This window comes from Andrographis paniculata, unplaced genomic scaffold (assembly GCF_009805555.1).
Source record: "Andrographis paniculata isolate CXL003 unplaced genomic scaffold, ASM980555v1 Contig74END, whole genome shotgun sequence".
NCBI lineage: Eukaryota > Viridiplantae > Streptophyta > Magnoliopsida > Lamiales > Acanthaceae > Andrographis > Andrographis paniculata.
The window spans coordinates 453,390-479,991 of NW_026137611.1; the positions used below are offsets into that span (position 1 = coordinate 453,390).

General features: G+C 31.4%; 3 protein-coding genes across 6 annotated transcripts; 2 read left to right on the top strand and 1 right to left on the bottom strand.

Annotated features, from left to right (window-relative positions):
- Positions 1 to 16,108: 16,108 nt before the first annotated feature.
- On the top strand, positions 16,109 to 18,449 carry LOC127265926 (beta-caryophyllene synthase-like). Its single transcript, XM_051295957.1, has 5 exons — positions 16,109 to 16,326; positions 16,417 to 16,693; positions 16,779 to 17,509; positions 17,602 to 17,850; positions 17,958 to 18,449. The coding sequence occupies exons 1-5, from the start codon at positions 16,225 to 16,227 to the stop codon at positions 18,237 to 18,239; spliced, it is 1,641 nt and encodes a 546-aa protein (XP_051151914.1). The 5' UTR covers positions 16,109 to 16,224; the 3' UTR covers positions 18,240 to 18,449.
- A 109-nt stretch (positions 18,450 to 18,558) lies between these two features.
- Positions 18,559 to 20,682, top strand: LOC127265928 (putative anthocyanidin reductase). 2 transcript variants are annotated; one of them, XM_051295961.1, is made up of 6 exons: positions 18,559 to 19,113; positions 19,460 to 19,630; positions 19,736 to 19,950; positions 20,014 to 20,173; positions 20,239 to 20,449; positions 20,532 to 20,682. In XM_051295961.1, the coding sequence occupies exons 1-6, from the start codon at positions 18,951 to 18,953 to the stop codon at positions 20,680 to 20,682; spliced, it is 1,071 nt and encodes a 356-aa protein (XP_051151918.1). In that variant the 5' UTR covers positions 18,559 to 18,950. The 2 variants fall into 2 exon arrangements, with proteins under 2 accessions (XP_051151918.1, XP_051151919.1); XM_051295962.1 differs by having other exon boundaries at positions 20,032 to 20,173.
- A 136-nt stretch (positions 20,683 to 20,818) lies between these two features.
- On the bottom strand, positions 20,819 to 23,030 carry LOC127265927 (uncharacterized). 3 transcript variants are annotated; one of them, XM_051295960.1, is made up of 4 exons: positions 22,718 to 23,030; positions 22,579 to 22,638; positions 21,623 to 22,410; positions 20,819 to 21,515 (listed from the first exon to the last, which is right to left on the bottom strand). In XM_051295960.1, exons 3-4 carry the CDS (start codon positions 22,242 to 22,244, stop codon positions 20,893 to 20,895), a joined length of 1,245 nt encoding a protein of 414 aa, XP_051151917.1. In that variant the 5' UTR covers positions 22,245 to 22,410; positions 22,579 to 22,638; positions 22,718 to 23,030; the 3' UTR covers positions 20,819 to 20,892. The 3 variants fall into 3 exon arrangements, with proteins under 3 accessions (XP_051151917.1, XP_051151916.1, XP_051151915.1); XM_051295959.1 differs by having other exon boundaries at positions 22,579 to 23,030; XM_051295958.1 differs by having other exon boundaries at positions 21,623 to 23,030.
- Positions 23,031 to 26,602: the final 3,572 nt, after the last annotated feature.

Sequence of the window (26,602 nt, forward strand, 5' to 3'; positions counted from 1 at the left end):
CAATTTCTGATAAAAATATATTATTTTTATCCATAAAAAAAAAATAATAAATAACTATAGTAAACTGATGAAGCAGTATTTGTTATTACAAAATATATAATTAAAACTTTTATTTTTAATAAAAACTTAAATCAAAATATTTCATTTAAAATCAATTTCAAAATAAAATTAACCAAACCCTTACGTGAAGATTCATTAATTGAAATACTCTTTTAACTTTTTTGATCACTGAATGTAGTAATAGAATAATGTCGTGGAAGTGGATGCATGTTGAATTATACTAAAGGAATATAGTTAAATAACAATATTGAATACGCCGCGCCGCCTCAATGATTGCTATTTTATTCCAGCAATAGTTTTGACAAGAAAATTAGGGTTTCACATGTCCAATAACGCCGGGTGGTCACCTGCCACTGGAGCTGGCAAAAATTAACTCGATCCGAAGCTGGCCTGAAATAGTTGAATTTGAGTTGAGATTTTCGATTCAATTAATAATTGGATCAAACCCGTTTAATTCATTTAATTAAATAGATCGGATTAAGGTTTATATTTTCGATCTGAAAATAACCCGTCTAACCTGTTTAATTAATATTATTTTAAATTTAAATATATTTTGTAAATCTTATCAATACAATTCAATATTTATAGCCAATTTTATAGAAAATAAAAAATAAAAAATAAATGATTGTGTTGTGTACTATTATGTAGTGTTTGTTAATTCAATTCTTGAATATCGGTTTAATTATATGAATAAATATTTTTTTGCTTTAATATGTATATATATTATGCATTTGAAAATTTTGTTAGTATAAATTATAATTTTAAATTAAAATTAAAATTTTTTATATTTAAACGGGTTATAGAAGTCAGATTCAGGTTGACCAAATTAATAAAAAGTCAAGTTAAGGTTACAAATATCAACCAATTTAATTAAATGTGTCAGGTTCAGGTCAAGAATTTTGTAACCCATTTAAACTTACCTAAACCTGAACCCGACCCAACTTGATCCATTTGCCAACCCTACCTACCACGCATGGTTCGCCTAGTGTAATAATACTTCTTTTAGTATTTTAGATTATTTATTTTAATAAATTTTCATTTGTGAGAATTTATTTTCTTTACGAGTATTTATTATTTTGTGTAATACTCCTTTGCCGTAATGTACGAAAATAGGTGGATGACCTTCGATTTTTGTATTTGGTGTGTATTTGTGTTTGCACTGTATTTTGATATGATAAAATGTGAGAAAAAATTATATGCATTTGAATGATATAAAATCAATATTTTTTTTAAGTTATCAACAAGAAAGACATCTTCTCTAGGTTTCTTGTAACTACCTATTACATATAAAATTGTGTTGTTTTTACAAGCTAACAACCATAGTACACTTCCTAGTCTAACCAAAAAGTTGTATCAACTTACTTGATGCATCGTAAGAAAAATTCTTCGGAGTTTCAAAAAAATATTTTCTATGATGAAAACTTTCAAGAAAAAGTGAAAAACGCCCAAATGGTGTCTTCGATCCACTCTTACTCTAAAATAATTCTAAAATAATTTCTCCTTAATGATATTGGCCAAAAAAATTATTTTATTCTCCTTTACTCCTGAACTATAATTGTATTTTTGTTTTGTTTTTATTTTTAACCTATAACTTCACGGTCACAAATTCAACTCCTACATCACCAATACGTCATACTTTATTAGACAAAGTGAGTACCTTTTCTTAGTATTAGTTTTTGTTAATATTTATAAACGATAATTTATATATGGCGTGTTTTTTTGGAGGTTTGAATTATTGATGAGATTTGAATAGTAAAAATTTTGAATTGAAATTATTGTAATGTAATATACATATGTATTGATATGATATTTTAATGTAAAATTTATTTTTAGTATAACATAAAAAATAAAAAATAAATATTTAATTTGATTTGATATTTTTTTTAAAAAAATTAAATAAACAATATAAATTTAATAAAATGTAAAAAAAAAAAAAAAAAAAAAAAAAACACTCGTAGCCTACTCCATAGCTTGTCATATTTGCATGTAGTGTCTCTCCCTACTTCTCTCTAGCCCCTTATCTGTTTGATTTGAGGAATTTGGAGTGGAAGGGAGGGAAGGGATGATAAAAATTACAATTACCTCGTTTGGTTCAATTTAGAGTCTTATTTTCAACTCTAACGGTATTAGATTATGCTTCTGACTCTGATTCAGTGGACGGCTACGCTACTTTCAATCAATCTCGGCGATTCAAATTCGTACGTGGAAGATCTTGGCTATATTTTTTTCGGTTACTTCTGACAAACTCAAGTTTGTTCCATCATATTTTAAGTTTTTGGAGGGATGTTAAAATATATTTAGAAGCAATATATATATTATATTAATGATAGTTGTTTAATTTAAGAGATTCGTAGGATTCTTGTCTTATTTATACAATTTGTATATCACTATAAATATGTATGCATTCTTACTATTGAAATAGAGAATTTCAATTTCATATTTTAATAAATAGTAATCTAAAATTATTTTTATTATACAATAATTATTTTCACTAATACATTCTTAATTATTTAATAATTATACTCTTTCTTAATTCTCGTGTCTAAAGTAAAAGGGATACGATAACCAAGACGAATGAGTATTATTTAAATCCTCGATTGGTCTTTCTCCAAAAATATTACATTCAATAATTATTTTACTTTAAAAACATTATGTATATATATATATAATTAAACTGCGAGGTCAGTTCTTATATGGCAACTAGCACACACAGTCCAATCTCGTGTATTGACTCTGATCAATTTTGTTATTTTGTAACTACTGCCCACTTTTTTTTTATTAACATGTCGAGGTGTCTTATTCTTTGTTTTAATTTTATTTTGATATTTTTGGAATGAAAATAATTGTTTGACAGCTATATTTTATATGAAAAATAAAAATTCGAATACAATATTTTTAGCAAAAACAAAAAACTGAATTATAAAAACAAAATAAAATTTTTTTTGAAGATTTGAAGGTAAAAAGAGACAAACCCATCAATTATAAGCAGATAAAAACGTTCAAACAAGCTGTCCCATTTGGACATATTAATATTCCATTTTGGCAATTATCTGAATCAGTGGATTTATTTATTTATTCAATTTTAATACACCGTAGACATTAGTAATTTGATTTATATTTTGTTCTTATTCTTAACACGCAGGATTAATAAATTATTATGCATTCAAATGAAGATCTCATTGGCTTTAGTATTTATTTATTTATTTATTTTTTAATATTTAGGGTTAATTATTGGTAAGCGATTTCTGCAGCTGAAATTAAATATATTATTATTTCATGCAAATTGTATCTAATCATACTAGTCGCAATAATGTTCCATATATTATGGACTGAAATTAAATATATTATTTCATGCAAATATGAGTGTTTTTAGAATTATTATAAATGTTTAATACTCCTTCCGTCCCAGATACCATGTTCACGTTGCCGTTTTTGTCCGTCCCACCTACCATATCACTTTCCTTTTTTTAAAAAATGATTACATACTTTAATCTCATTTAAATTTTTAAATTTTTTTTTAATTTTAATTAAACTAATTAGTTATCTTAATCTTAATTTATAATTATTTATATTATAAAATAATTATTTTCATTAATACATTCTTAATTATCTACTAATTACATCCCTCCTAAAATACGGTGTCTACAGTGTAGCAGACACGGTATCTGGGACGGAGGGAGTATTAATTATGAGGTAGATGTATTCAAATACTCATAAACAATGCTTTTATCATTAATCTTGGATGCAAAATCAAGTTTAACCTTTTTTTTCTTTTTTTTTTCTTTAATTCTAATCGAAATTTCTCCTACTGTTACTCTATAATATATTAATGCCCGTTTAAATTTACAAAAATAAAATTTTCATTTTTATTTATTTATTTAAAAACAATTTTTTTCTGAAAAAAATTAAAATTCTAAAATAATCTAAAGAGTTGTATTGATAACTTGATTGCTTATAATTAATTAAATCCAATTGAAAATAACCGCGGCTTGGTTTACACACCAACTTTAAACCATTTGACATTATTTATTTTCGAAAAAAATATCACATTAAATATATTTTTTCTCTCATAAAATATCAAATAAAATATTAATTTTTTATTTTTTTTTTCTAATTTTCAAGAGTCTTTGTATAGAGTAGTTCATATAGTTGTCATGTATTGTGTCTAGAAAAAATTACTCAAATCTATTCGGGCTAATTATGTCACTTTGTTTGAGGAGAAAAACTAAGAAATACTGATATTTGGATATAAAACGTGGGTATTATAAAAAATTTGAAAAGAAAAAAAGTGATGTCAGTAGAAAAAATAATAAAAAAAATGATTATTTATTAGTTAAAGTAGAAGTGCGAAAATTATAAAAGAATAGTATTATTTACAATAAATGTATTGTATAAAAGTATAATTGGACAACCAAAAAATAAAATGTGACATAATTATAGTAGACAGGGGAGTATTATATTTGAACTATTATAAACTTTTCAATTATAACAGTCGTATTTGTATATTATTTCCTTCTATTTATAGCCAAGAAATCAAATTAAAATCATATTATTTGTACCACTTATACGGAACTATTTCAGTCATATTTAAATTTCATTGTGTAAGTATATATTTTGTTATTTGTTGTTGTCCAAACAAAATATATCTATTTTTTAAAACAAGTATAGGCCCATTATATATTATAATTACTTTCATATTTATATTTATTTACATTAATATTCTCGCAATAATTTTACATATATAAAAAAAATATAAAAAACTCTCATTAAAAATATAGAATTTTTAAATTTTGTGCAATAAGTAAATTTATCTTATCGAAAAAAGTAGTATTAAACAAAATCTTTAACACGTGGAAAAAGAAAAAAAACTAACTAATTTTAGATTATTTTTTTTACCTTCTAGTTATTCCAAATTGGTATAAAGTGGTAGATGTGAAATCTCAAACAACTCATCAATTATTTTCTTAGAACTCAAATATTTTACTAGTATAATTGACCAATTATACTAAAATATTTTTAATTATTTAATTATTTTTCAAGCCAATTGCAAGTGCTATGACTTCAATCTTATATAATTTTATATATATACATATATTTATATTTGTATTTCATTTTTTACTATTTATATATAAAGAAAACTTAATTTTATAATAATACTAAATTTATAAAATTTAACATAATATTTTGTATATATTCTTTTTTTTTTCATTTTTTTAAAGATATAACAAAAACATTATATAAAAAATAGATATATTAAAAAGAGTAATAAATTGATATGAAAAAATAACAAAACTAAATTATTATTATTATTGTTGTTGTTATATACTCTCTTACTCGGTAATTATCCATTTTATTCATATTTCTCTTTTGGAGCTGTCATAAGAAAATGTTCTTAATTTTTTTAAGTAAGAAATCATTTTAATTAATTTTTTACTGTAAAAAAAATAAAAATACATATATATATACATTAAAATGTGTATCATAAAATATAAAAATAAAAGTTGAACGATCGAATGGAGTAATATATCTGGTGGTATGGCCTACAATTTATTTAAAAAAAAAAAAAAGAGAAAATTTCTTAGGGCTGGTGTCCATATACACACGGTAGAATATAGATGTGGATATGTTTGGGGATTGTTTTGTTTGATTTATTAATTAATTTATTTATTTATTTGATTGTCGTTTCTCAAAGAAGTCAATTGATTTAATGAATACTACGTGCAATATTAATTGCTACAGCGTTATGGGACACTATTCATAGCTTTTATTTTGCATATACATTACTGAAATATTGTCAAAAAAAAAAAAGAAAAAAAAAGAATTTAATTGAAGGATGTTGAGGTGTTAAAATGATTTTTAATACATAGGTGAAAAGATTACGGTGTGTTTGTTTGAGGGATTGGATTGGATTTGCACTGTTCATCCAATTTTTTCTCCCAAAAAATATCAAATCAAACACCTATTTTTTATTTTTTATATTTTACTAAAAATCAATTTTACATTCAAAACATCACATCAACACCTATTTATATCACATCATACAACTATTCAAATCCAAACCCCAAACAAACATAATACAATAATTATGGGTTTGTTCTATTAGTATGAATTATTTTCTATATTCTATTAGAAAATCACTAAACTTTGATTTTTCATTTTTAAGATTAGATCAAAGAACTCCTTTTAACATCAAATTCAATAATGATTACACCTACAGTATATCAAAATCTAAAACTCAAGTTCACAATTTAAAAAAAAAAAACACCAAATCTATTGATTGGAGTTGCAAAATGATATAAAAGTAAAAATATGTGGTAATATATTTAATAAAAATCAAATTAAAAATACATATAATAAGTATTCTGAAAACTATATACGAACAAAAAATGTGTCAATTTGCATATTATATAGTGGAAAAATAAAATAAAATTTATAGTATACCATATAACATAAATATAAATATGAGGTACTTCAATTTAAATTCTACTATATAGAAATTATTTGGAATAAAAATTTATTATACTGTGCATAACTAATTTTTATAAATTACACCCCAATTTTAATTTATTTTTACATTAGATCGATACACATATAATTTATATTTTATTTAAAAATTACATATATGAAAATTAATATTTATAATTAATAACTATTACAGATAAAATAATTTTAAATAAATAATTAAATGCTATCAAGACAAATATGATATAATAATTAAACATAGATAACATAATATTATTATTTCATAACAATTTATTACAAAAACATACATTACAATTATTTTTAAAAAAATAAAAATTATATCACTTTTCAAAAAGTAAAATTATATATCAATTTAAAAAATAAAATTATATATTACTTTCCAAAAACTAAAATTATATCACTTTAAAAAAATAAAATTACATGCAACTTTTTAAAATATAAAATTATATATTATCTACTAAAAAATCAAAATTACACAATACATCCAAAAAATACCAAAAATATAAAAATCACCACAAAAACTCCACTCAAAAAATAGAGTGAAGGTACAGTGTTACTACATATCTGCAAAAATGGGGGGATTTGGAGATGAGTTGGAGCCATCCCCCTCCCTATTTTTGGTACAAATGCAGTGGGTTGGAGAAACTCTTAGATGACCTCACAGTTACGAATTCACTCCATACCACTAAACCATTTTTTATAGGACTTGTTAGCCGTTGATTTTTATTCTTGATTACTTAGGCTAAATGTAATTAACGTATTTTTCATACTTTAATTTTCTAGTAATTTGATTTTGTATTGTACAAATTTTGGCGCATCTTGTTGTGAAAATTTTAGTGCATTTCTTGTGAACTTTTTATAATTGAAGATTATCTAATTTATGCTTGCTTATCATAGTTTATCTTGTAATCCAATGAAACAAATATATACCCCAACAAAGATTATATATGTTTATTACATAAATATACATACATTCGTTAATACACTCCCTTCATCCAATAAATCATCTAGATTTGGTTAGACACATAGATTAAAAACTAATGATACTTTAATATTTAAAATAGGTAGATAAAAAAATAAAATAAATGTATTGTAGTAAATCTATTAAATGATCGATAGATAAGTAGTATGGTAAATAAAATAATAATAATAATAATAATAATAATAATAATAATAATAATAATTGAAAATTGGTAATTATTTGGTAAAATCAGACTAAGAAAATTGTTACTATAAATGAATTATACATAATTAGCAACTAACAACAACACCAACAAAACATGTTATATAATTTTAACGGACATATAAAGTATAATAACATCATGTTAATTAAATACTTAATTAGCATTGAAAGTAAATGATATACTTAGAAAAGGTAATTTAGTCTTCACATATATATGTATATATATATATTATGATGTGGGAACCTGCAGCTGCTACCCGAAGCTGTGCATTGGACAAACTCTCTGCCGAACCTAATACTTTGTAAACTAGGTCCAACAGGCAAGTCACAAACCATGTGTGGCAGGTGACCTGAGGCGTCAAGGATTTGAATAGTTATTCGTCTATTTACACGTATACCAAAAGTATTGTAACCCTAAATCTTAATCCCTAAACCCCATGTTGGAGCCCTAACTATAAACTTATATTTTAAAACACCTTTATGTATATTTATGTATATGGGTGTTGGGACCTCCGTTTGCGGATAAATAATTAATGACTATATTTTTTTAACAGTTCGAGTTTTTAGGTGAGATGGTTATTCTGCATCCGACATGGTATTAGAACTGTATGTGAAAAAAACTTGGACAAATACACTTTTGAAAGTTCTTTGTATCTCTATTTATCAAGGATTATTCGAATTTTGTCTCTCTATCAAAATTTTTTAGTTATAAATGTATTTTATGATATTTAATAAATCAATATTAAATATTAATTTTTATATTAGTGTTGATGTAATTTTTCAACAAAAATAAAGTAAAATTCAAAGATATAGAAAATATCCTTAAACTTGATTAATTAGTGCCTGAGATTAGGAATCTCTAAACACTGTATGGTACAGAAAATAAACTGGAAAATAAAAGACTGAAATTTAAAGTGGTGATCCCCAAATCTGACTTTGCTTTGTTGAAGTTGATTGAAGATGTCTTGTCAAATGATGATCCAAATCCTTAAATATTCTTTGAAGAAAACGTTCAGAACCGTCGTCTGGTCAGTTACCATAACCGTTGTTAACCGCCCCAAAAGTTCTCTTCTATTGACACGTGTGTCAACCGTTCTACTACGTCCGACCTTCAAAAAACCGTTCGCCAGTTGCAATTTCCTCTAACCGCCCCAGAACTGCTCTCTCACCCGACCTGCACATGCTACTTCACTTGGTCCGAACTTCGTATCACGTCCTGACCTCAATGCCCGACCTGCTTCTTCGCCCGACATCATTTGGGCCGACCTCCGCATCAGCCGCCCTTCGTCTTTCACCCGATCTATGGTTTACCCGACTTGGGTACACCTTTTTTCAGACTCCGCCCGACCTTTCTTCCTTCCCGATCCTTGCATCTGTCCGATTGCACCCGACTTCTGGGTCATTTAACTTATATCCAGACCCGTCCAGAATCCCACTGCCATTATTTATTATTATTATTTTTTTGTGCTTAACAATAAGCCTCCTCCTCAAGACTCCTAAACATCACTTTCAGTGATGTTTTAGGAGTTTGCAGGTCAGCATCTGAGGCTACATCAGCCTCAGATCCGACCTCCATCTTCTGAGGCTACGTTGGACCCGACCTCCATTTATCGCGGACTGGTGGTGGTCTGCACATTGATCGATCTTGCACTAACATTGCTTCAACATCTCCCCCCTGACGGAAGTCATGATTATTTTCTGTAAAAAAGGATTCTAACCTTCTTGCCGTGGATGCTAAACTGGCCAGATCTTGAAAGTCGTGGGCTGTCAGGGCCTCGCGAAGTCTGGTATGCATGTTCCTGACCACCAAATTGGTCATTTCGCTTTCATTGATCATCGTAGGACATCGTCCCTTCATCAATCGCATCCTCTCTATGAATTGGTAGCCGGTCTCTTCCGGCATCTGCGTGATCTCCAGAAGGTCTATCAGTGAGACTGTCGGCAGAGGATTAAAGAACCTTGCATGAAAATCTGCCTCTAAATCTTCCCAAGTTTGCAACTGTCCAGGCGGCAGACTGGCATACCAAGAAAAAGCTGTTCTTGTGAGCGACAACCCAAACAATTGTAACTTGTGAAACAGATTGTTGCCTACTTCTCCCAATTGAGCCGTGAAGCGACCCACATGCTCAATGGTAGAGGCTCCGTCTTCTCCCGAAAAAGAATAGAAGTCTGGTGGCCTATAATTTCTCGGGAGAGGATGATCGTTAATGATCCTTTCTGGAAATGGCCTCTGGTAAACCGGCCTGTTCACCGTTTGCGGATTCATTCCGAAATGCACCCGCAGAACTTGAGCAATATCCTCCGGATCTACTCTGGGTGGAATATGGTCGAACACTGGAATGTGATCGTGAGTCTGACCTCCCAATCTTTCTTCTCTGGAGAAGGCTGGTTCGGCTGGGATGGGATTATGAGTCTGTCCCTCCAACCTTTCTTCTCTAGAGAAGGCTGGTTCGGTTGGAATGGGATTATGAGTCTGTTCCCCCAACCTCTCTTCCCTAGAGAAGGCTGGTTCGGTTGGAATGGGATTATGAGTCTGTCCTCCTAATCTCTCATTCGGCTGGGTATTATCAACCCTCGGTCCCAAAGGAACATTATCTGGGAAAGTTAGAGGAATCTTCCCCATATCTGTTCGGTTGAAAGTTGTGACGCTTGGAAACGTACTGTCAACGTACGTTGGCCCTGCAAACGTTGATCTTGGAAAAATCGCCTGAAAACGAGCAGGTGACACGGCTGGAAGCATGTTTGGATACAGGGTGAATCTGGAGAATGCCTGATCCACCATGTTCTGTATTAGATTTTGTTGTTCACGCAACATGTTCTGCATAAACATAGTTTGCTGATTGTTCATTTGTTGAATATAAGACAACCAATCGGTAGGTGATGGGGGAATCTCCCCTGGATTTGGCATGACTGGTGGTGAAACATTCTCTCCCACCGGTGCTGATGATGATTGAGGTTGTGTGCCTGCCATATTGATTTTTCTGATGATTCGGCCAGACCTCAGTTGTATGACATTTTGTGTTGATGTAGGATCAGCAATCTTGCCTTTCTCCCACTGTGGTCGCCAATTTGTTGATCTAATTTTTCAACAAAAATAAAGTAAAATTCAAAGATATAGAAAATATCCTTAAACTTGATTAATTAGTGCCTGAGATTAGGAATCTCTAAACACTGTATGGTACAGAAAATAAACTGGAAAATAAAAGACTGAAATTTAAAGTGGTGATCCCCAAATCTGACTTTGCTTTGTTGAAGTTGATTGAAGATGTCTTGCCAAATGATGATCCAAATCCTTAAATATTCTTTGAAGAAAACGTTCAGAACCGTCGTCTGGTCAGTTACCATAACCGTTGTTAACCGCCCCAAAAGTTCTTTTCTATTGACACGTGTGTCAACCGTTCTACTACGTCCGACCTTCAAAAAACCGTTCGCCAGTTGCAACTTCCTCTAACCGCCCCAGAACTGCTCTCTCACCCGACCTGCACATGCTACTTCACTTGGTCCGAACTTCGTATCACGTCCTGACCTCAATGCCCGACCTGCTTCTTCGCCCGACATCATTTGGGCCGACCTCCGCATCAGCCGCCCTTCGTCTTTCACCCGATCTATGGTTTACCCGACTTGGGTACACCTTTTTTCAGACTCCGCCCGACCTTTCTTCCTTCCCGATCCTTGCATCTGTCCGATTGCACCCGACTTCTGGGTCATTTAACTTATATCCAGACCCGTCCAGAATCCCACTGCCATTATTTATTATTATTATTATTTTTTTGTGCTTAACAATTAGCAATATCAATTCATCCGTACCTAACTTTCAAAAAAAAAAAATTATTTAAAAACATAAAGTAAACACTCTTATTATTTAAAAACATAAAGTAAACACTCTCTAATAAGTTAAGATATAAATTGTATATATGATATATTATCTCTGTTTGGGCACAAATACTAAAAATAATAATATATAAAAATAAATAAAATAAAAATATTATGAGAAATCTATTTAAAAAGTTAATAAAAAAGAAAATAAGGTCAATACAAAAATATAGTGATATATTAATTATTATTTGTTAAAACAAAATTAATGAAATTATACATAGATAAAATTATTTACTATAAATAAATTATTTATAAGTTTAACATAAAAAAAGAAAGATAGCATACTTATTCCGGAGGGAATATTAAGGGTTTGTTCTTTTGTGATTTTAAAATGTATTAACATTATTCATTCTACATAATTTTTAATAAAAATATTATATTAAAATAATATTTAATTCAAAATTTAAATCAAAATTTATTTTTAAATTCAATTTCAAACTACAATACATAAATGAGGCCAAATTTTTCTGTACAAACAAAAGGTTTGTGCTCTTAGGGTGTGTTTAATTGGGGTTTAAATTTTGAGTTGGAATTTTAAATAGTAAAATTTTTAAATTGTAATAGTTGTATGATATGATATAAATAAGTGTTTAATGTGATATTTTGAATGTAAAATTATTTTTTTATATAATATAAAAAATAAATATTTAATTTAATATTTTTTAAAAAAAAAAATTGATGAATAATAAGATTTTGGAAAAATTCTGCAAACGAACTAACCCCTAGTGTTTTTGTGACACCAATATTTATAAATATTATTTAAAGATTATAATGTATATTAACCTAATATATAATATAAATAAATTATTTTTTAAAAAATAATTAATATAAAATATTATTTTTTATATTATCAATTTAATAATCAATTACTAATATCAAAAATATATTAGCCAAAGTCACAAGGCCAAGAAAGCCTTCAACAAGCAGCTGTCAATTTTTAAATTAATTTTCAAAATTCGGTCACGCATTTTTTCTGGTCAAAGAAGTGGACGTATGTATATCCGGGCATCCCATACTGGATTCATGTTTGTTTCCAGACAAGTTGGTTTACTGCGTGTATTTGATTTCAATATTTATAATTATGCTTGTCAATATATATATTCCTTCCTTCCTACTCATATGTATTCATTTATTTTTTTTCCACGTAAATTGTACAGCCCCCATTCCAAATAAGGTGCAAAATTTTCTTTTAACACGGGTTTTTAGGTGAGTAGTATTAAATAGGATAATTTAGAAATTAGTTGATGTGATGGGGAGAGAAATATATATTTTATTTTTTATTTGGATGATGTGAGAGGATAAAGTTTGGGGTAAAAGATTAAGTATAATTAATTATATTCTATTTTAAAAATATTGTATAGTGTTTGGGACATAACAAAAAGAAAATATTGCAGGGTGTTTGGGACGGAGGAAGTAGTATATTAATATTTTATATAATAATTCAATAAAAAGATAAAAACAGGATTTTACATTTAAACTCATTTAGTTTTTAATATCATTATTTGTAATATTATTTAAAATATAAGAATATTTTTTATTTAAATAAAAGTATGTTTACTCAAAAAAAACATATATATTTGAGTTGAAAAAAAAATGATAAAATAGTTAGGTAATCAGACAGACATAGAGAGTATATTATTTTAAAAATATATATTTAAAAAGTAGTAAATATTTTAATAACATTTTACAATTTACAATAATTAACAATAAAAATCATAAAAATTTCTTAGCACTTCTATTCAAGAGAATTGTGAAATTTTATCGTTGGTTTTTATATCTGTATTATTTTTTTTTCACAAATATTATTATAATAATATTAGAACCCATTAATAGAAGTATTTTTTTTTTTCATTTTCTTTGATTTGTACTATGTTTTGATATAATAATTAATATTGAAATATCAATACGCAAAGAGTAAATGAACCCTTAGAGCCGGACGGATGTAGTATTATTTATTTTTACAAAAAGTTATAATAAAATACTATTTAAATAAAAGTTTAAATTAACATTTTATTTTAAATTAATTTCAAAATATAATCAAACATACTCTTACTGTTTTGGATAATTCACAAGTATCTAGGTTTTTTTTTTTTTTATGACGTAGAACCCCGCAGCCGCTACCCGAAAGTACGCTTTGGGTAAACTCCCGGCCGAATCTAATACCCTACAAACTAAGTTCGACAGACAAATCACACTAGACGAACCATGTGTGGTAGATGACCTGAGGCGTAAGAAGATTTGAACCCATCACCTATCGACACAAGTATTTAGTTCTTAATTTAGTAAACAGTCACTGTATACTAATAAAATATGTTTATATTTCAACTAAAATAATTACAATCATACTATTTTATTAATTATTTTTCCATGGCATTTTAGTCATTATAGTCTTATATATTATTCGAAATTAATTTTAATTTGTTACATTAGAAATTAATTTAAAGACTAATTATAATTGAGGGATGAAATTATCATTCGATATATATATATATATATATATATATAGATAGATGATGGTGAGAAGTCTTGAAATTCCACTTTATCTGCATGCGGCTGTGGATATATGAAGAAAAGTAAAAAATATGACCATGCATTGATCCACAGGAAAAATTAGACGTAGAACCTGAAGTGGCAATGATATTCCATAGGAAAAGACAATGGTGGAAAAGCGGATTATTAAGCAGACAAAAAGACAAAGGAGAAAGAAGAAGGAAAAAACTAAAAGTGATGTTAAAAAAAAAAAAAAAAAAAAAATCTATAGACAAAAAGTTTTGCAAGTATTTTAATCTGAATTAGCACACCATTGAATAAAAAGTAGCAATTTGTATAAAATAAATTTAGCAACAGAAGAAAATATATAATAATAAAACTTTAATAATTGGTACTCCCTCTGTCCGTTTCTAGAGGTCACATTTATCTTTTTGTGTAATTGTACATAATATTAAAAATATTATTATATTTGTATAATTTTATGTACAAATGTTGTTCTATTAGTATTATAAGATACTAATGAAAGTATTTTTGCAATATTTTCTTAATTTGTATTATGTGTTCATATAATAATTAATATTCAAAAATCAACACGAAAAAAATAAATGAGAACCGGACGGAGAAAATATATAACTAAAATATGACAGCACAAAATATAAAGCGAGAAAGCTAAGTTGAAATTACCATGAGTAAAATTATATATATACTTTTTTTTAAAAGTAAAATTATAAGAAAAAAAAATTATATTGTTTTTATAAGAACATAACATCAATTAATAAAATTTAAAATTGATCACAGAATGGCATAATGGTGTAGAGGTTGATTTGTGACCGTCGGGTTGGTCTGTATAATATATTAATTTTTTGGAAAAAATATATTTAAAAATTTTTGGTAAAAAAAACAAAGCTTATAAATCCGTTGAAATAATAAATTTGTAAGCTTTTTTAACAGGGGTTTTGAAAATTTGAGAATTAAAAAATATTTGAAAATAAAAAAAATAAGTATTTGATAGTATAATATTTTGTTACAAGAAATCGACATTTAATACTATAATTTTTTTTAAAAAAATTGATAGTGTCAAATTTTTTAAAAAATACATAGAGCTAAGACAATCAACTAGCTAGTGTTATTTTGTAGGAATATTATTTACGCTTTTGATTTGAAATTAAATATTGATTTGAATTTTTTTAAATAATATTTAAATTTGATTTTTTAAACATGATATATATATAATATATTTTTATTGAGAAAAATAATATGTTTCTTTTAACCGAGTTTCCTCAAATTTTATTATTTAGACTCTGTTTTTTTTGAAAAAAAAAAAATATTTTTTTTTCTCAAAACATCCCATCAATCATTATATTTATACCAAATTCAAACCAACTTTTTTCAAAACTCATCAAAAAAACACATGTAGTGTTGGTTTTGATTAGAAATCACAGCCAAACACATTAAATATGATAAATCCAAACACAAAGAAAATAAACATACAGCCGGGTAATAATAATAATAATAATAATGATAATAATAATAATAATAATAATAACTTGCTTATATTAATTAATTATTTGTGATTGAATTTAGTGTAATATGGTATTAATTATACATATCAGTCACGGTTCAAACTAGAACTTGATTTTTGAAAATAATAATATCTCTGTATTAATAACGCAAATCTGCTCTCTGTTGAAGCATTAAAATGACTTCGCAAGACTACCTGCTACATTTTTTTTATTATTAATAATGCTTAACATGTACGGCGGCACGTCAAAATTGATATTCTTTCTGTTCATCATAAAATTGACAATTTAATAGTAAGTAGTAAACGATGTACTGAAATATTTAATTCGGATGTGCTTTGAATGGACACTAAGGATGGTTCATAGAAACTCATCAAACAAACTGACAAATAATATCCACAGTGAGAAAATAATCTATTTTATGTATTCTTTTATTTATTTATTTATGTATAGCTCTACAATGTGTATCTCTATAATTATAAATACCTCTCGACTTAGCAACACTTCATATCATCATCAAGCAAGTCTCAGTGAATTCTCAAACACTGCCCTCTACCAAGACTTTAAAATAAATCGAAATAAGAAAACACGAAGAAAGTCGAAAATTCGACGATGGAAATCGCAGCGCCGGCCCTTTCGAGTTTGGAGGATGATCGTCGATCTCTAACGTACCATGCCACGGTTTGGGGGGACTATTTTCTCTCCTATGGATCGGTATGTCCATAATTCATTAGCATCTTTACTTGCATTTTGTTTATTTAATTTGGTTCTTATCTTAATACAATATTGTTAAAATTCGAGTAGGAGATGATGAATGCCGACGATGGTAAGCTCGAGACGCTTAAAGAACACGTGAGGAAGCTCTTGGACGCAACGCCTAATAATTCGTTGCATAAATTGGAATTGATCGACACAGTGCAAAGGCTTGGAGTGGGCTACCATTTCCAAAATGAGATCGAGGGGTCGTTGAAGGAAGTGTACGATGCTTATGCCAAAGGTGGATTCAACGATGGCAACGACCTTCATGTGGTTGCTCTTCGCTTCCGCTTGCTTAGGAACCAACGCTTCAACGTGCCATCGAGTATGTGTTTCCAAGTACTAGTTCTATGTTAAACTATTTTTTATATATGTTGGATACTCAATGATGATCGTTTTATATGTAATAGATGTGTTTGAGAAATTCATGGACAAGGAAGGAAGGTTCGAGGAGTCATTGGCGAACGATGTACAAGGGGTATTGAGCTTGTACGAAGCATCCCATTACAGCGTACGCGGGGAGAAAATACTCGACGCCGCATTAGAGTTTTCATCGACTCATCTCGCGGCCGTAGTCTCCCATATTGGCGACGCGCTCCTCGCCGCCCGAGTTAAAGAAGCGTTAGAAACCCCGATCCACAAGTGTTTGAATCGGTTGCACGCGACGAAATTCATCCCGATATACCAAGGATACGAGTCGCACGACGTTTCGCTCCTGGCCTTGGCTAAGATGGACTTCAACTTGGTCCAAAAGTTGCATCAGAAGGAGATAAGCGATCTCACGAAGTGGTGGAAGGATTTGGATTTCGGCAACAAATTCCCTTTCGTGAGAGATCGAATGGTGGAGTGCTACTTCTGGATCATGCAGTTGTTCTTCGAGCCCCGATTCCATGTGGGGAGGATGACACTGTCTAAGGTGCTGATGATGATCACCATCATCGACGACATTTACGACGTCCATGGAACTCTGGATGAGCTCCAAGTGTTCACCAAGGCCATCGATCGCTGGGAGCCCGCGGCCATGGAAGGGCTGCCTCCTTACATGACCTCATGCTACGAACTGCTTCTGGAAGTTTACGATGAAATGGCGGAATTGGTAAGAGCCGACGGAGAATACCGAACGAGTTACGCCAAAGATGAGGTGTGCATGTGCTAATATAATTCGTAAACATATATAATGGTTTTAATTCATTTGTGGGTAATTATATTTTGATGGATTATATATTGTTGCAGATGAAGAAACTCTCTCGAGTTTACTTCGAGGAAGCCGTGAGGCTATTCAAGAGCGAGACTCCAACGCTGGAAGAGTACTTTAGGGTTGGGGTTCCATCTTTGGGGTATATGATTGTGGCCGTCACTTGCTTCGTCGGCATGGGAGATTTGGTCGGGAAGGAAGACTTCGATTGGGTCGCCAATGAGCCCAAAATCGTGTGCGCTTCGTCGTTGATCGGGAGACTAATGGACGATATGGCCGGATACCAGGTGAATATATATATTTTATATATATATGATCTTGATTAACTTCATCAAAAAATTAAGCTAATTGTTTCATAGATCTAACAATATATAAATGTATGATGTTAATGTAGCTCGAAAAGAAGCAATCTTCGGTGCATGTGTACATGAGCGAGAAAGGCGCGACGAAAGAGGAGACATTCGTTGCGCTTAAGGAGAAGGTGTGGACAGCCTGGCAAGACATAAACGAAGAATGTCTGAATCTGAAAGGTCTTCCCATGGCGGTTGTTGAGTGCCTCGTCAACTCGGCGCGTACCTTTCACCTCATCTATAGGGACGGCGATGGATTCACCGATTCGCAATCTAAAGTCAAGGATGCTATCAAGGCTTCGCTCGTCCATCCCATGACCCTTTAATTTGTAGATACATACATTTATATATATATATTATTAATATTTTTATGTTGTTTAATTAAATGTAAAACTGCGAATGGATCATCGAGGCTAAACCGTAGATCATCAGCAGCATAATAATCGCTGGATCTCGAACCTCCTTGTAACCAACGTTACTTAATTAATTCTTGTATTTGTTGCTTTATATATATATATATATTATGGTTACTGTTATATTACATAGTTTTGATAAACCCTAACTACATTAATTTGGGAGCTAGCTAGCACGAATCACGATATTGCAAATTTCAGCTCCAACTTCAAAGGTTCTAAAGGTAAATTAACTTTAGAATTCTTAGAACTTCATTGGGGCACGACAACTCAGTCTTGGTGAGCCACTTCTTTTGAAAATAACACAAGCATTGCTTATTTTTTTGTTAAGGACTGTTTTGTCTTTTCAGTCAGTATTTACCCATTTGAATGGATGTTTTTAAAATATTGAATTAGGTTTTTTCTTATCCTTTTCCCTAATTAAGAAAATTCCTCCCTCATGAAGTTTTAATATTTTTGTATACCCAGCCAATCGCAGACGCCTTGGTTTTGAGTTCATTCTATCTTCTCACTGCGCAACTTTTCTGCTTCAAATCACTACGACATCGTCTTCTTCTTCCATCGTCTTATTTTGCAGCTTGCCGGCCGGCAAGGCCATCCAACATATTTCCAGTTATCAACAGGATGAAGGAAGGAAACATAGAGCGATCGATTTTAGGGGAAACACACAAAATGGGAAATGGGAAAACCTATTGCGTGACGGGGGCAACCGGTTACATAGGATCATGGCTGGTCAAATCCCTTCTCCAAAGAGGCTGCACTGTTCACGCCACTCTCCGGAATCCTGGTTAGTTCATTAATTTGTTCCACTTCAATCGATTGCACCAACTAGATAACATTTCCAAAAAAAAAAAAGTTCAATTCGCTAATGCTGTCGTTATCTGAGTTTGATTCGACTGAAGCTTCGCGGGAGGATATGAACATAGATTCAGTAGTTTCTTCCTGATATTAGGAGATTTGTGTTGTGCCTGATGGAATATGTCTTAATGCTGTAGACCTGTAGTAGAAGTAATGATCTGTAATTTAAGTGACAAATGAATTTGTGTAGATGATGAGCCATGAATAACTTTTGGTTGAGTTTCTTATGCCTTAGCTTAAATAATTATCAAAAAGTTACCTACTGTTGGAACCAGAGAAGGCATCCCATTTTGTCAGTTTATGGCAAGGGGAGGATCGGCTGCGTCTATTCACAGCTGATTTACAGGAAGATGGAAGTTTTGATGATGCAGTAAGAGGCTGCCATGGCGTGTTTCATGTTGCAGCTCCAATGGAATCGATTAGGGTGCCGGCTAGTGCAGATGCTGGTAATTGATTAGTCCCTTCTATGCAATGTTCCGACAGTTCTATTCGCAATTGTGCCGTCATGATTTAAATAACTTGCGCGCTTACATTCTTGTTTCGTCTTGAAGAAAACTATGTTAAGACTGAGGTTGTGGATCCAGCCGTCCGAGGGGCCCTAAACATACTCAAAGCTTGTTTAAAATCGGATACCAGAAGGGTTGTTTTTACATCGTCGATTAGTACAATGAGTGCAAAGGATAGCTCTGGAAGATGGTTACCAATAGTAGACGAGCATTGCCAAATTCCCATCCACGACGTTCTCAAGGCTAAAGCGAATGGATGGGTACTTTTTATCACCTTTGCTAAATTTGTCGCGATGAAATTCACTAGTAGAAGTTTTTGCTAGGCTTATGTTCTGTCAAAGCTCTCGAGCGAAGATGCTGCATTCGAGTTTGCTGAGGAGAATGGCATTGATCTTGTCTCTGTTATTACGGCAACTGTAGGCGGTCCATTCCTCACTCCTACTGTCCCTACAAGCATTCAATTTCTCCTTGCGCCGGTAACAGGTGACTTCGAAATCCTTTTTCAAATTGAACTACGAATGATCTAAAAATACTCGGGTAAAATTCAGGCAGTCCTACATTGTTCCCGTTGTTAGAAGCTGTGAACTCGAGAATGGGATCGATTGCAATGGTTCACATCGAAGATGTCTGCAATGCACATGTGTTTTTAATGGAGAGAACCTGCGCGAAAGGGCGATATCTCTGCTGCGTCGAGAGCTGTTCAATGTATCGACTGGTTGAGCTCTTGAAAGCAGAGTCTTCTTTTCCTGTTGCTCTGAGGTTGCTGCTTTAACAAATTCTGATCATTGCATCCTTCGTATTTTATGTCTTCTTGTTTATTGTGGATCATTTTTGTTGATAGGTTGGAGCAGGATTCTTCGAGTCCTGTCGAGATTTCTTCGAAGAAGATTCGGGACTTGGGGTTTGAATTCAAATACAGTTGTCAAGACATTGTTAAACAGACTCTGGACAAGTGTTTGGAGTTTGGATTTCTACCACACTCTCGAGAATGAACATTCATACATGGTAATAGTATTACTTTCTCCAAATGTAAGCTGTAAAACAACTGTATCGAACATATTTTGAATAGCATTTTCCCTCTAACCAACCAAACAATATGAAATCACAAAAATCAGTACAATATGACAGACTTGCCAAATTCCTAAAAATCATTCATTAATTCATTCACATTAATTTCAACAAAGAGCCTGTTCTTGCAAACCTCAGGCCTTGCAAATAATAACAAAACAGGGCAGAAGAGCTTTCGGATTGAGCAAGTAAAGCTCCTCAATGTTAGAATGCAGCCCAACTTTACCCGCCAGCGAATCAAACCCCGCCGTCTGCCCGGCGACGTCCCGGAGGTTCTCCACCGGCCGGTGAACCCTCCCGGCGATGACTCTGCAGACAATCAGCGCCTTCCTCGTCCCGGCGCCGCCATCCCCAATGCTTTCGAACGCCCTTCCGCTAGTGGAAGTCGTGAAAACGCCAACCCCGTCTCTCAGGTCCGTCCTGCCGGAAAATCCTTGCCGGATTATGCGGCAAACGCAGCATTTGTCGGAAACGCATATGCTGGAAGTTCCGGCGATGGCGCAGGCGAGAGTGGTGCCGTAGAACCTCAGCAGCTCGTTGCCGTCGGCCAAGCATCGTGGGTGCTTCTTCTGGAGCTTCCCGGCCCTGATTTTCACGGCCTCCCGGTGGTCCTCGAAGCGGGCCAGAGTGTTCTGCGTGTTGTGGACCTTAAACACCCTGTCGATTCTCACGCTGTGGCTCTCCGATTTCACCCAGCTCGATCTGCAGATGATCTCCACTATCTTCCTCGACGAATCGCCTTCTATGAGCTCAGTCACTGCGCAAGATAGCACAACAGAACAGAACGATCTCATAAATTGATTCGATTAGGGGAAAAAGGAAGAAAGACACGACACAGAGAAAATGAAAAGCCCTAATTTTTACCGGCATGTTTCGACAAATGGTGCGATTCAAGAGCTTCCCATTTGGCAAAATTCTCCCCACACTTGTGGCAAGTAACGCCGGCGCCATTGCAAGAAGGAGGTGCACGTGGCCGCGGCCGGGCGCTTTTGTGGCCGGGAATAACAGCAGAGCCGCCATTGTTGGCAGAGAAGGTCCTGAAGGAAGGATTGAAGTAATGTACAGTGGGGTTTAGGGTTTGTCCTCCAGGGCCAGGCGTTCCTGGTTTTAGAGTCCCCAAATCCACAAACGCCGAGCCATTGATGCTTTCATGGAGCCCTCCAAAACCAGTGGTGATTTTGAGCTCGCATTTCGAGTTGCTTAGGATGACCTCATGGGCAATCGGGTTGAGAAACTCACTGCTCCCTATGGACCTCGGGCTACAGCTCGGTGGCCTTTCTGGATGCGCCTTGCTTCCGCCATGGATGACGTCTCTCAGATTAGCAATGGACCTCGAACACCCCGACCTCGGCCCTTTCCTTGTCAGAATTGAGCTCAATTGCTTCCTGCTCTTCGGGCTCTGAACCTCCGAAGCTTCTGTCTTGCACTGCAACGATTTCTTCAAAGAAAACCAACCTGTCGTCGTGGGTTTCTTCTTCTCCCCCATTTCTCCTCCACCATGCTCAAAGCTTCTCCATTTTGATGGCAAGAAGAAGACTATTTATTGACGACCTTCCTCTCAGGCAATTTCACGAACACCTCAAAGGCTATCTCGAGACAACCTCACCCAACTGTACATTTATTCCTCTCGGTTCCCAACAACAGCTTACGTACTACACGAGCAAGACAAAAACTTCAGTAACAACTTTGAATGAAGAAATGAGAATCTTTTGAGATGAGAATGGAGAGGTGGACACAAAGTAAATGACAGATGAGCTGCTTAATTACAGGGCAAGGAAAGGAAATATTGAATGAATGAATGAATCAATTTCACTGGCTACCCTCTTTAATGGTCACATCATTCAGAATTGAATTCCTCACGGGGATTCGATTCTCGAGCTCTGCAAACCAATTGGAAAATTTTCTTGCAGATGAGCTTTAAAAGAGATGAAATTGTAGTACTAAAGCTCAGATTTTTACTGCTACTTGAAGGTCACGGGAGTTCAAATCAATGGCTTCCTCCAGAGAGTTGCTGTTACAGAGTACATGTGTGAATTGAAAGCCATTAATCAAGCAAAAGCAAAACATATGAGAGAATTTTGAGAACATCACGATTATGAAAAAGTCACAGCAAAATTGCATCAATTGACCAATCCCAAAACGCAAGTGGGCGAGTCCTTGAAAAGAAGAGCTTATAATTATTACATGTGGAAAGGAGGAGCAGCAGCAGCAGCAGCAACATGGCATTCAAAGGGAGGGTGAAAATGATGGCACTGCCACTGCTAAATGAAATGAATTATAATAATAAAAAAGATTGAATTGGGACATTGATTGTGGTGCTATTATTAGCAGAGCAGAATGAGCACTACTATACTACTCTACAATGGCTTGAGGGCCCAATCTACTTTTCAAAGACCCACCATGTATTGTTGTAGTCCATTGTCTGAATCAATTTCCAATTTTTGCCTGACTTTGCTATAAAATAATATAAAAAATAAAAAAAATAAGTATTTAATTTTACATTTTTTATAAAAAAAAAATTGATGAATAATAAATTTTTGGAGAAAATCTTCCAAATAAATACATTTTTTGTATATTTAATTCCAAAAAAAAATTGTTTACCATATGTGTGTTTGTGACATGCCAATTTTGACTCGAGCTTAGATGTTTACATTTAAAATATATATATATATACACATATCAATTACATTATGTCATAAAGTATGTTTCTTTTTATAAGTTTGGGAAAATTTTGGATTGAGTTTGATATTAAAATAATATATAATGGAATATTTAAAATACAGAGAGTTCAAATAGTAAAAATTTGAGATTTGGTGACTAAAGAAACAAACTCATAATAACGAGCATACATTATTAAATTATAAATATTACTTTATCTTCCGTCCGCCTCAAATGATCACATTTATATTTTGCGTCGTTGTACTTAATATTAAAAATATCTTTATATTTGTATAATTTTTGGTACAAATGTCCTTCTACTAGTATTATAAGAAACTAATAAAAATATGTTTTAAATTTTTTCATAATTTGCATACATTTTGATATAATAATTAATATTTAAATATCAACATATAAAAAATAAATGTGATCCTTATAATCGGACGGATATAGTATATCATTACTAGGAGTGCTATTGATTTTAAATTTCTCAAATTTTAGTATCAAATTTAGTTTTTATATAAAAACATTATTAAAATACTTTTTCAATTGTACACCTCCACATAAGAGTAAGACATACTTCGTAGTTATATGTTGTTTGAATTTTATTGAGATGATAGTTTGTCTAAATATAAGTGAAACATATGGTCTTAATTACTACTATATCATAATCTTTATATATTTATTATTAATACAACTCAAAAAAAGTATTGTTGGTTCATGAAACATTTGCAACAATACTACTGCCTTCCCTTCGTCTCAGAACTAAACATTAGTATTATATTACTCCATTCGTCCCACAAACTATGTCCACGTTGCCGTTTCTGTCTGTCCCATATACTATGTCACTTTCCTTTTTTGGAAAATGATTATTCACTTTAATCTCATTTTAAAATTTTTAATTTTATTTTTTTAAAATTTTAATTAAATTAATTAGTTATCGTAATCTTAATTTATAATTATTTATATTATAGGATAATTATTTTCACTAATACATTCTTAATTATCTACTAATTATACCCCTCTTAAAATACGGTGTCTACAGTGTAACAGACACAGTATGTATTACATTTACAATCATACGAAAAAATGTATGATTGTAAATGTAATACTCCCTCCGTCCCATAACAAAGTATCCATTTTTCCATTTTAATCCGTCACATAACAAAGTATTCATTTTCCTTTTTAGTAACTGTACTATCTACTTAACATTACAAATACCCTTACAACTTACAATAAATTACACAAATGTCATTACTTTTATATCACACATACTAATAAAGTTATTTTAGTCGTTTCTACTTTATTCCTACTATATCATACTCCCTCCGTCCATACTAATTTGACAAATAATATTTGGTGTTATTACCATAAATCAACTCCCAACTTTATAGGAAATATAATTGCGTGTATTAAATAATCAACTTTCTACTAATTTAGTAATTAATATAAATGTCAATTTTACTATGCGCGATGATGTGTGATTGTTTTATGAAATAATTTTTTAAAAAAAAATTATGTAAAATATAGTAAATTATTTACGTAATATAAAAATGATAAATCTATGTATATATTAATTTTTTTGAAAAATTATATTTTAAAAAAATAATAATAAAACACAAAAAAAAAACACCCTACATGTAGATTATGATGTGGCATATTATGTATTAAGCTTTGTTCACATGTTTGCATTAAATTTAAAGATTTATATTTTGCCTTTTCATATTTTGTAGTTTTTTGCATTCTAAAGCGATAAAATAAAAGGATGTTGAAACATATGGAAATTAAAATATTCAAAATTAAGATATATTTAATAAGGAAACACAAACTTCCACCTTTTTAGTGTTATGCATCTTAGTTGAAAGTATGACATTAGTCCAATACAAGATGGACAGTGAATCAACATAATAAGCTTCATGCCAAAAAAATTGTAAACATTAATCATAAAGAAAAATGAAGAGAATGAAAACTATTACTCTATCTAAATTATTGATCAAATGGAGTTTGCTTGCTAGATTCTCCAGCCTATATTTAGATTTCGAAATTGTGTGTTTATATAGAATTGTTATATCTATAAATTTATATATATATATAAGAAATCAACAATATTTGATTTTTTTTTATAGAGTAAATGTTTGATCTTTCTATATGAAAAAGTCCCCTAATTATTTAGGCAGATGGATAAATGTTGGTTTCTTCATGCAACAACAAAGTCATTCTATTTTCAACAAACAGAGATAGGAGAGAGTCGGTCACTACAAAATGCAGCAGACCTGTGTAATTTGTCTTTATCTTATTTGTCCTTTCTTTTATGACCATACAAGAAATTAAAAAAAATATATAAATGAATATATAAGGGAAGGTCAAACCAAATCAGATATATGAAAACTCACTCCATCCTTTTTCAATCCAAAGAGAGAGAAATTAATGTGAGATTTTTTCATTTCAAGGTTGTATGGGATATACAACCGGATAGAGAAAAAAATGGTTGTAAATGTGTTTCAGAGTATACTTTTAGTGAGATAAAAGTTATGTGAAGTTCTCACCATTTATCCATATTGATTTTCCTCGATTCGATTTGCATGGGTGTTTAACACTAAAATTCGTTGGAGAGTTCGATACTGACCGGAGTTAAAGGAGTTGTAATCGAAGAAGATGATCAGGTTCTGAGCTGCTCGGCAATATGGTTGTTGTCAGTACACATTTGTGACAACGTAAACCTGTGGAAGTAGTTTCTAAAGTAAACCATAGTAGGAGTTTGAGTTGAAGGAGTTGTGATTGCTTATGTTTTGTAACTAGTGTTGATCAGTGGAATTTCTCCTGGATTGGAATTTCCCAAATGTACGTTAGTTCATAACCGAATCGGGTTACCAAATATATTGTCTTTTCTTTATTGTTTTTGAATTCTGCGTTTATTCTGTTGATGATGTGTTGTTTTAACCGTAAACTAACCACACTTCGGAAAATTGACCGTATTTGAAGTATTCGAAGGTGCATTGTTCGATCCATCACTTCCCAATAATTTTTATCGAAAAAAAATAAAACAAATGTTTATTAAATTACCAAATTTCCATCAATTTTGTAATCAATATCAATGTCAACTTCACCATGTTCGTGTGTTTTATAGAAATTTATATTATATTGGTTTAAATACTTCACCACGCCCGTATGTTTCATAAAATTTTA

Excerpts from the sequence above, each read along its gene's own strand:
- LOC127265927 (XM_051295960.1), bottom strand. The coding sequence starts at position 22,244 with ATGGGGGAGAAGAAGAAACCCACGACGACAGGTTGGTTTTCTTTGAAG. Across the intron at positions 21,516-21,622 it reads CCATTTGTCGAAACATGCCG|TGACTGAGCTCATAGAAGGC; the intron begins GTAAAAATTAGG and ends TATCTTGCGCAG.
- LOC127265926 (XM_051295957.1), top strand. The coding sequence starts at position 16,225 with ATGGAAATCGCAGCGCCGGCCCTTTCGAGTTTGGAGGATGATCGTCGA. Across the intron at positions 16,694-16,778 it reads ACGCTTCAACGTGCCATCGA|ATGTGTTTGAGAAATTCATG; the intron begins GTATGTGTTTCC and ends TATATGTAATAG. Across the intron at positions 17,510-17,601 it reads CGAGTTACGCCAAAGATGAG|ATGAAGAAACTCTCTCGAGT; the intron begins GTGTGCATGTGC and ends ATATTGTTGCAG.
- LOC127265928 (XM_051295961.1), top strand. The coding sequence starts at position 18,951 with ATGAAGGAAGGAAACATAGAGCGATCGATTTTAGGGGAAACACACAAA. Across the intron at positions 19,114-19,459 it reads CGCCACTCTCCGGAATCCTG|AGAAGGCATCCCATTTTGTC; the intron begins GTTAGTTCATTA and ends TGTTGGAACCAG. Across the intron at positions 20,174-20,238 it reads TCTCCTTGCGCCGGTAACAG|GCAGTCCTACATTGTTCCCG; the intron begins GTGACTTCGAAA and ends GGTAAAATTCAG.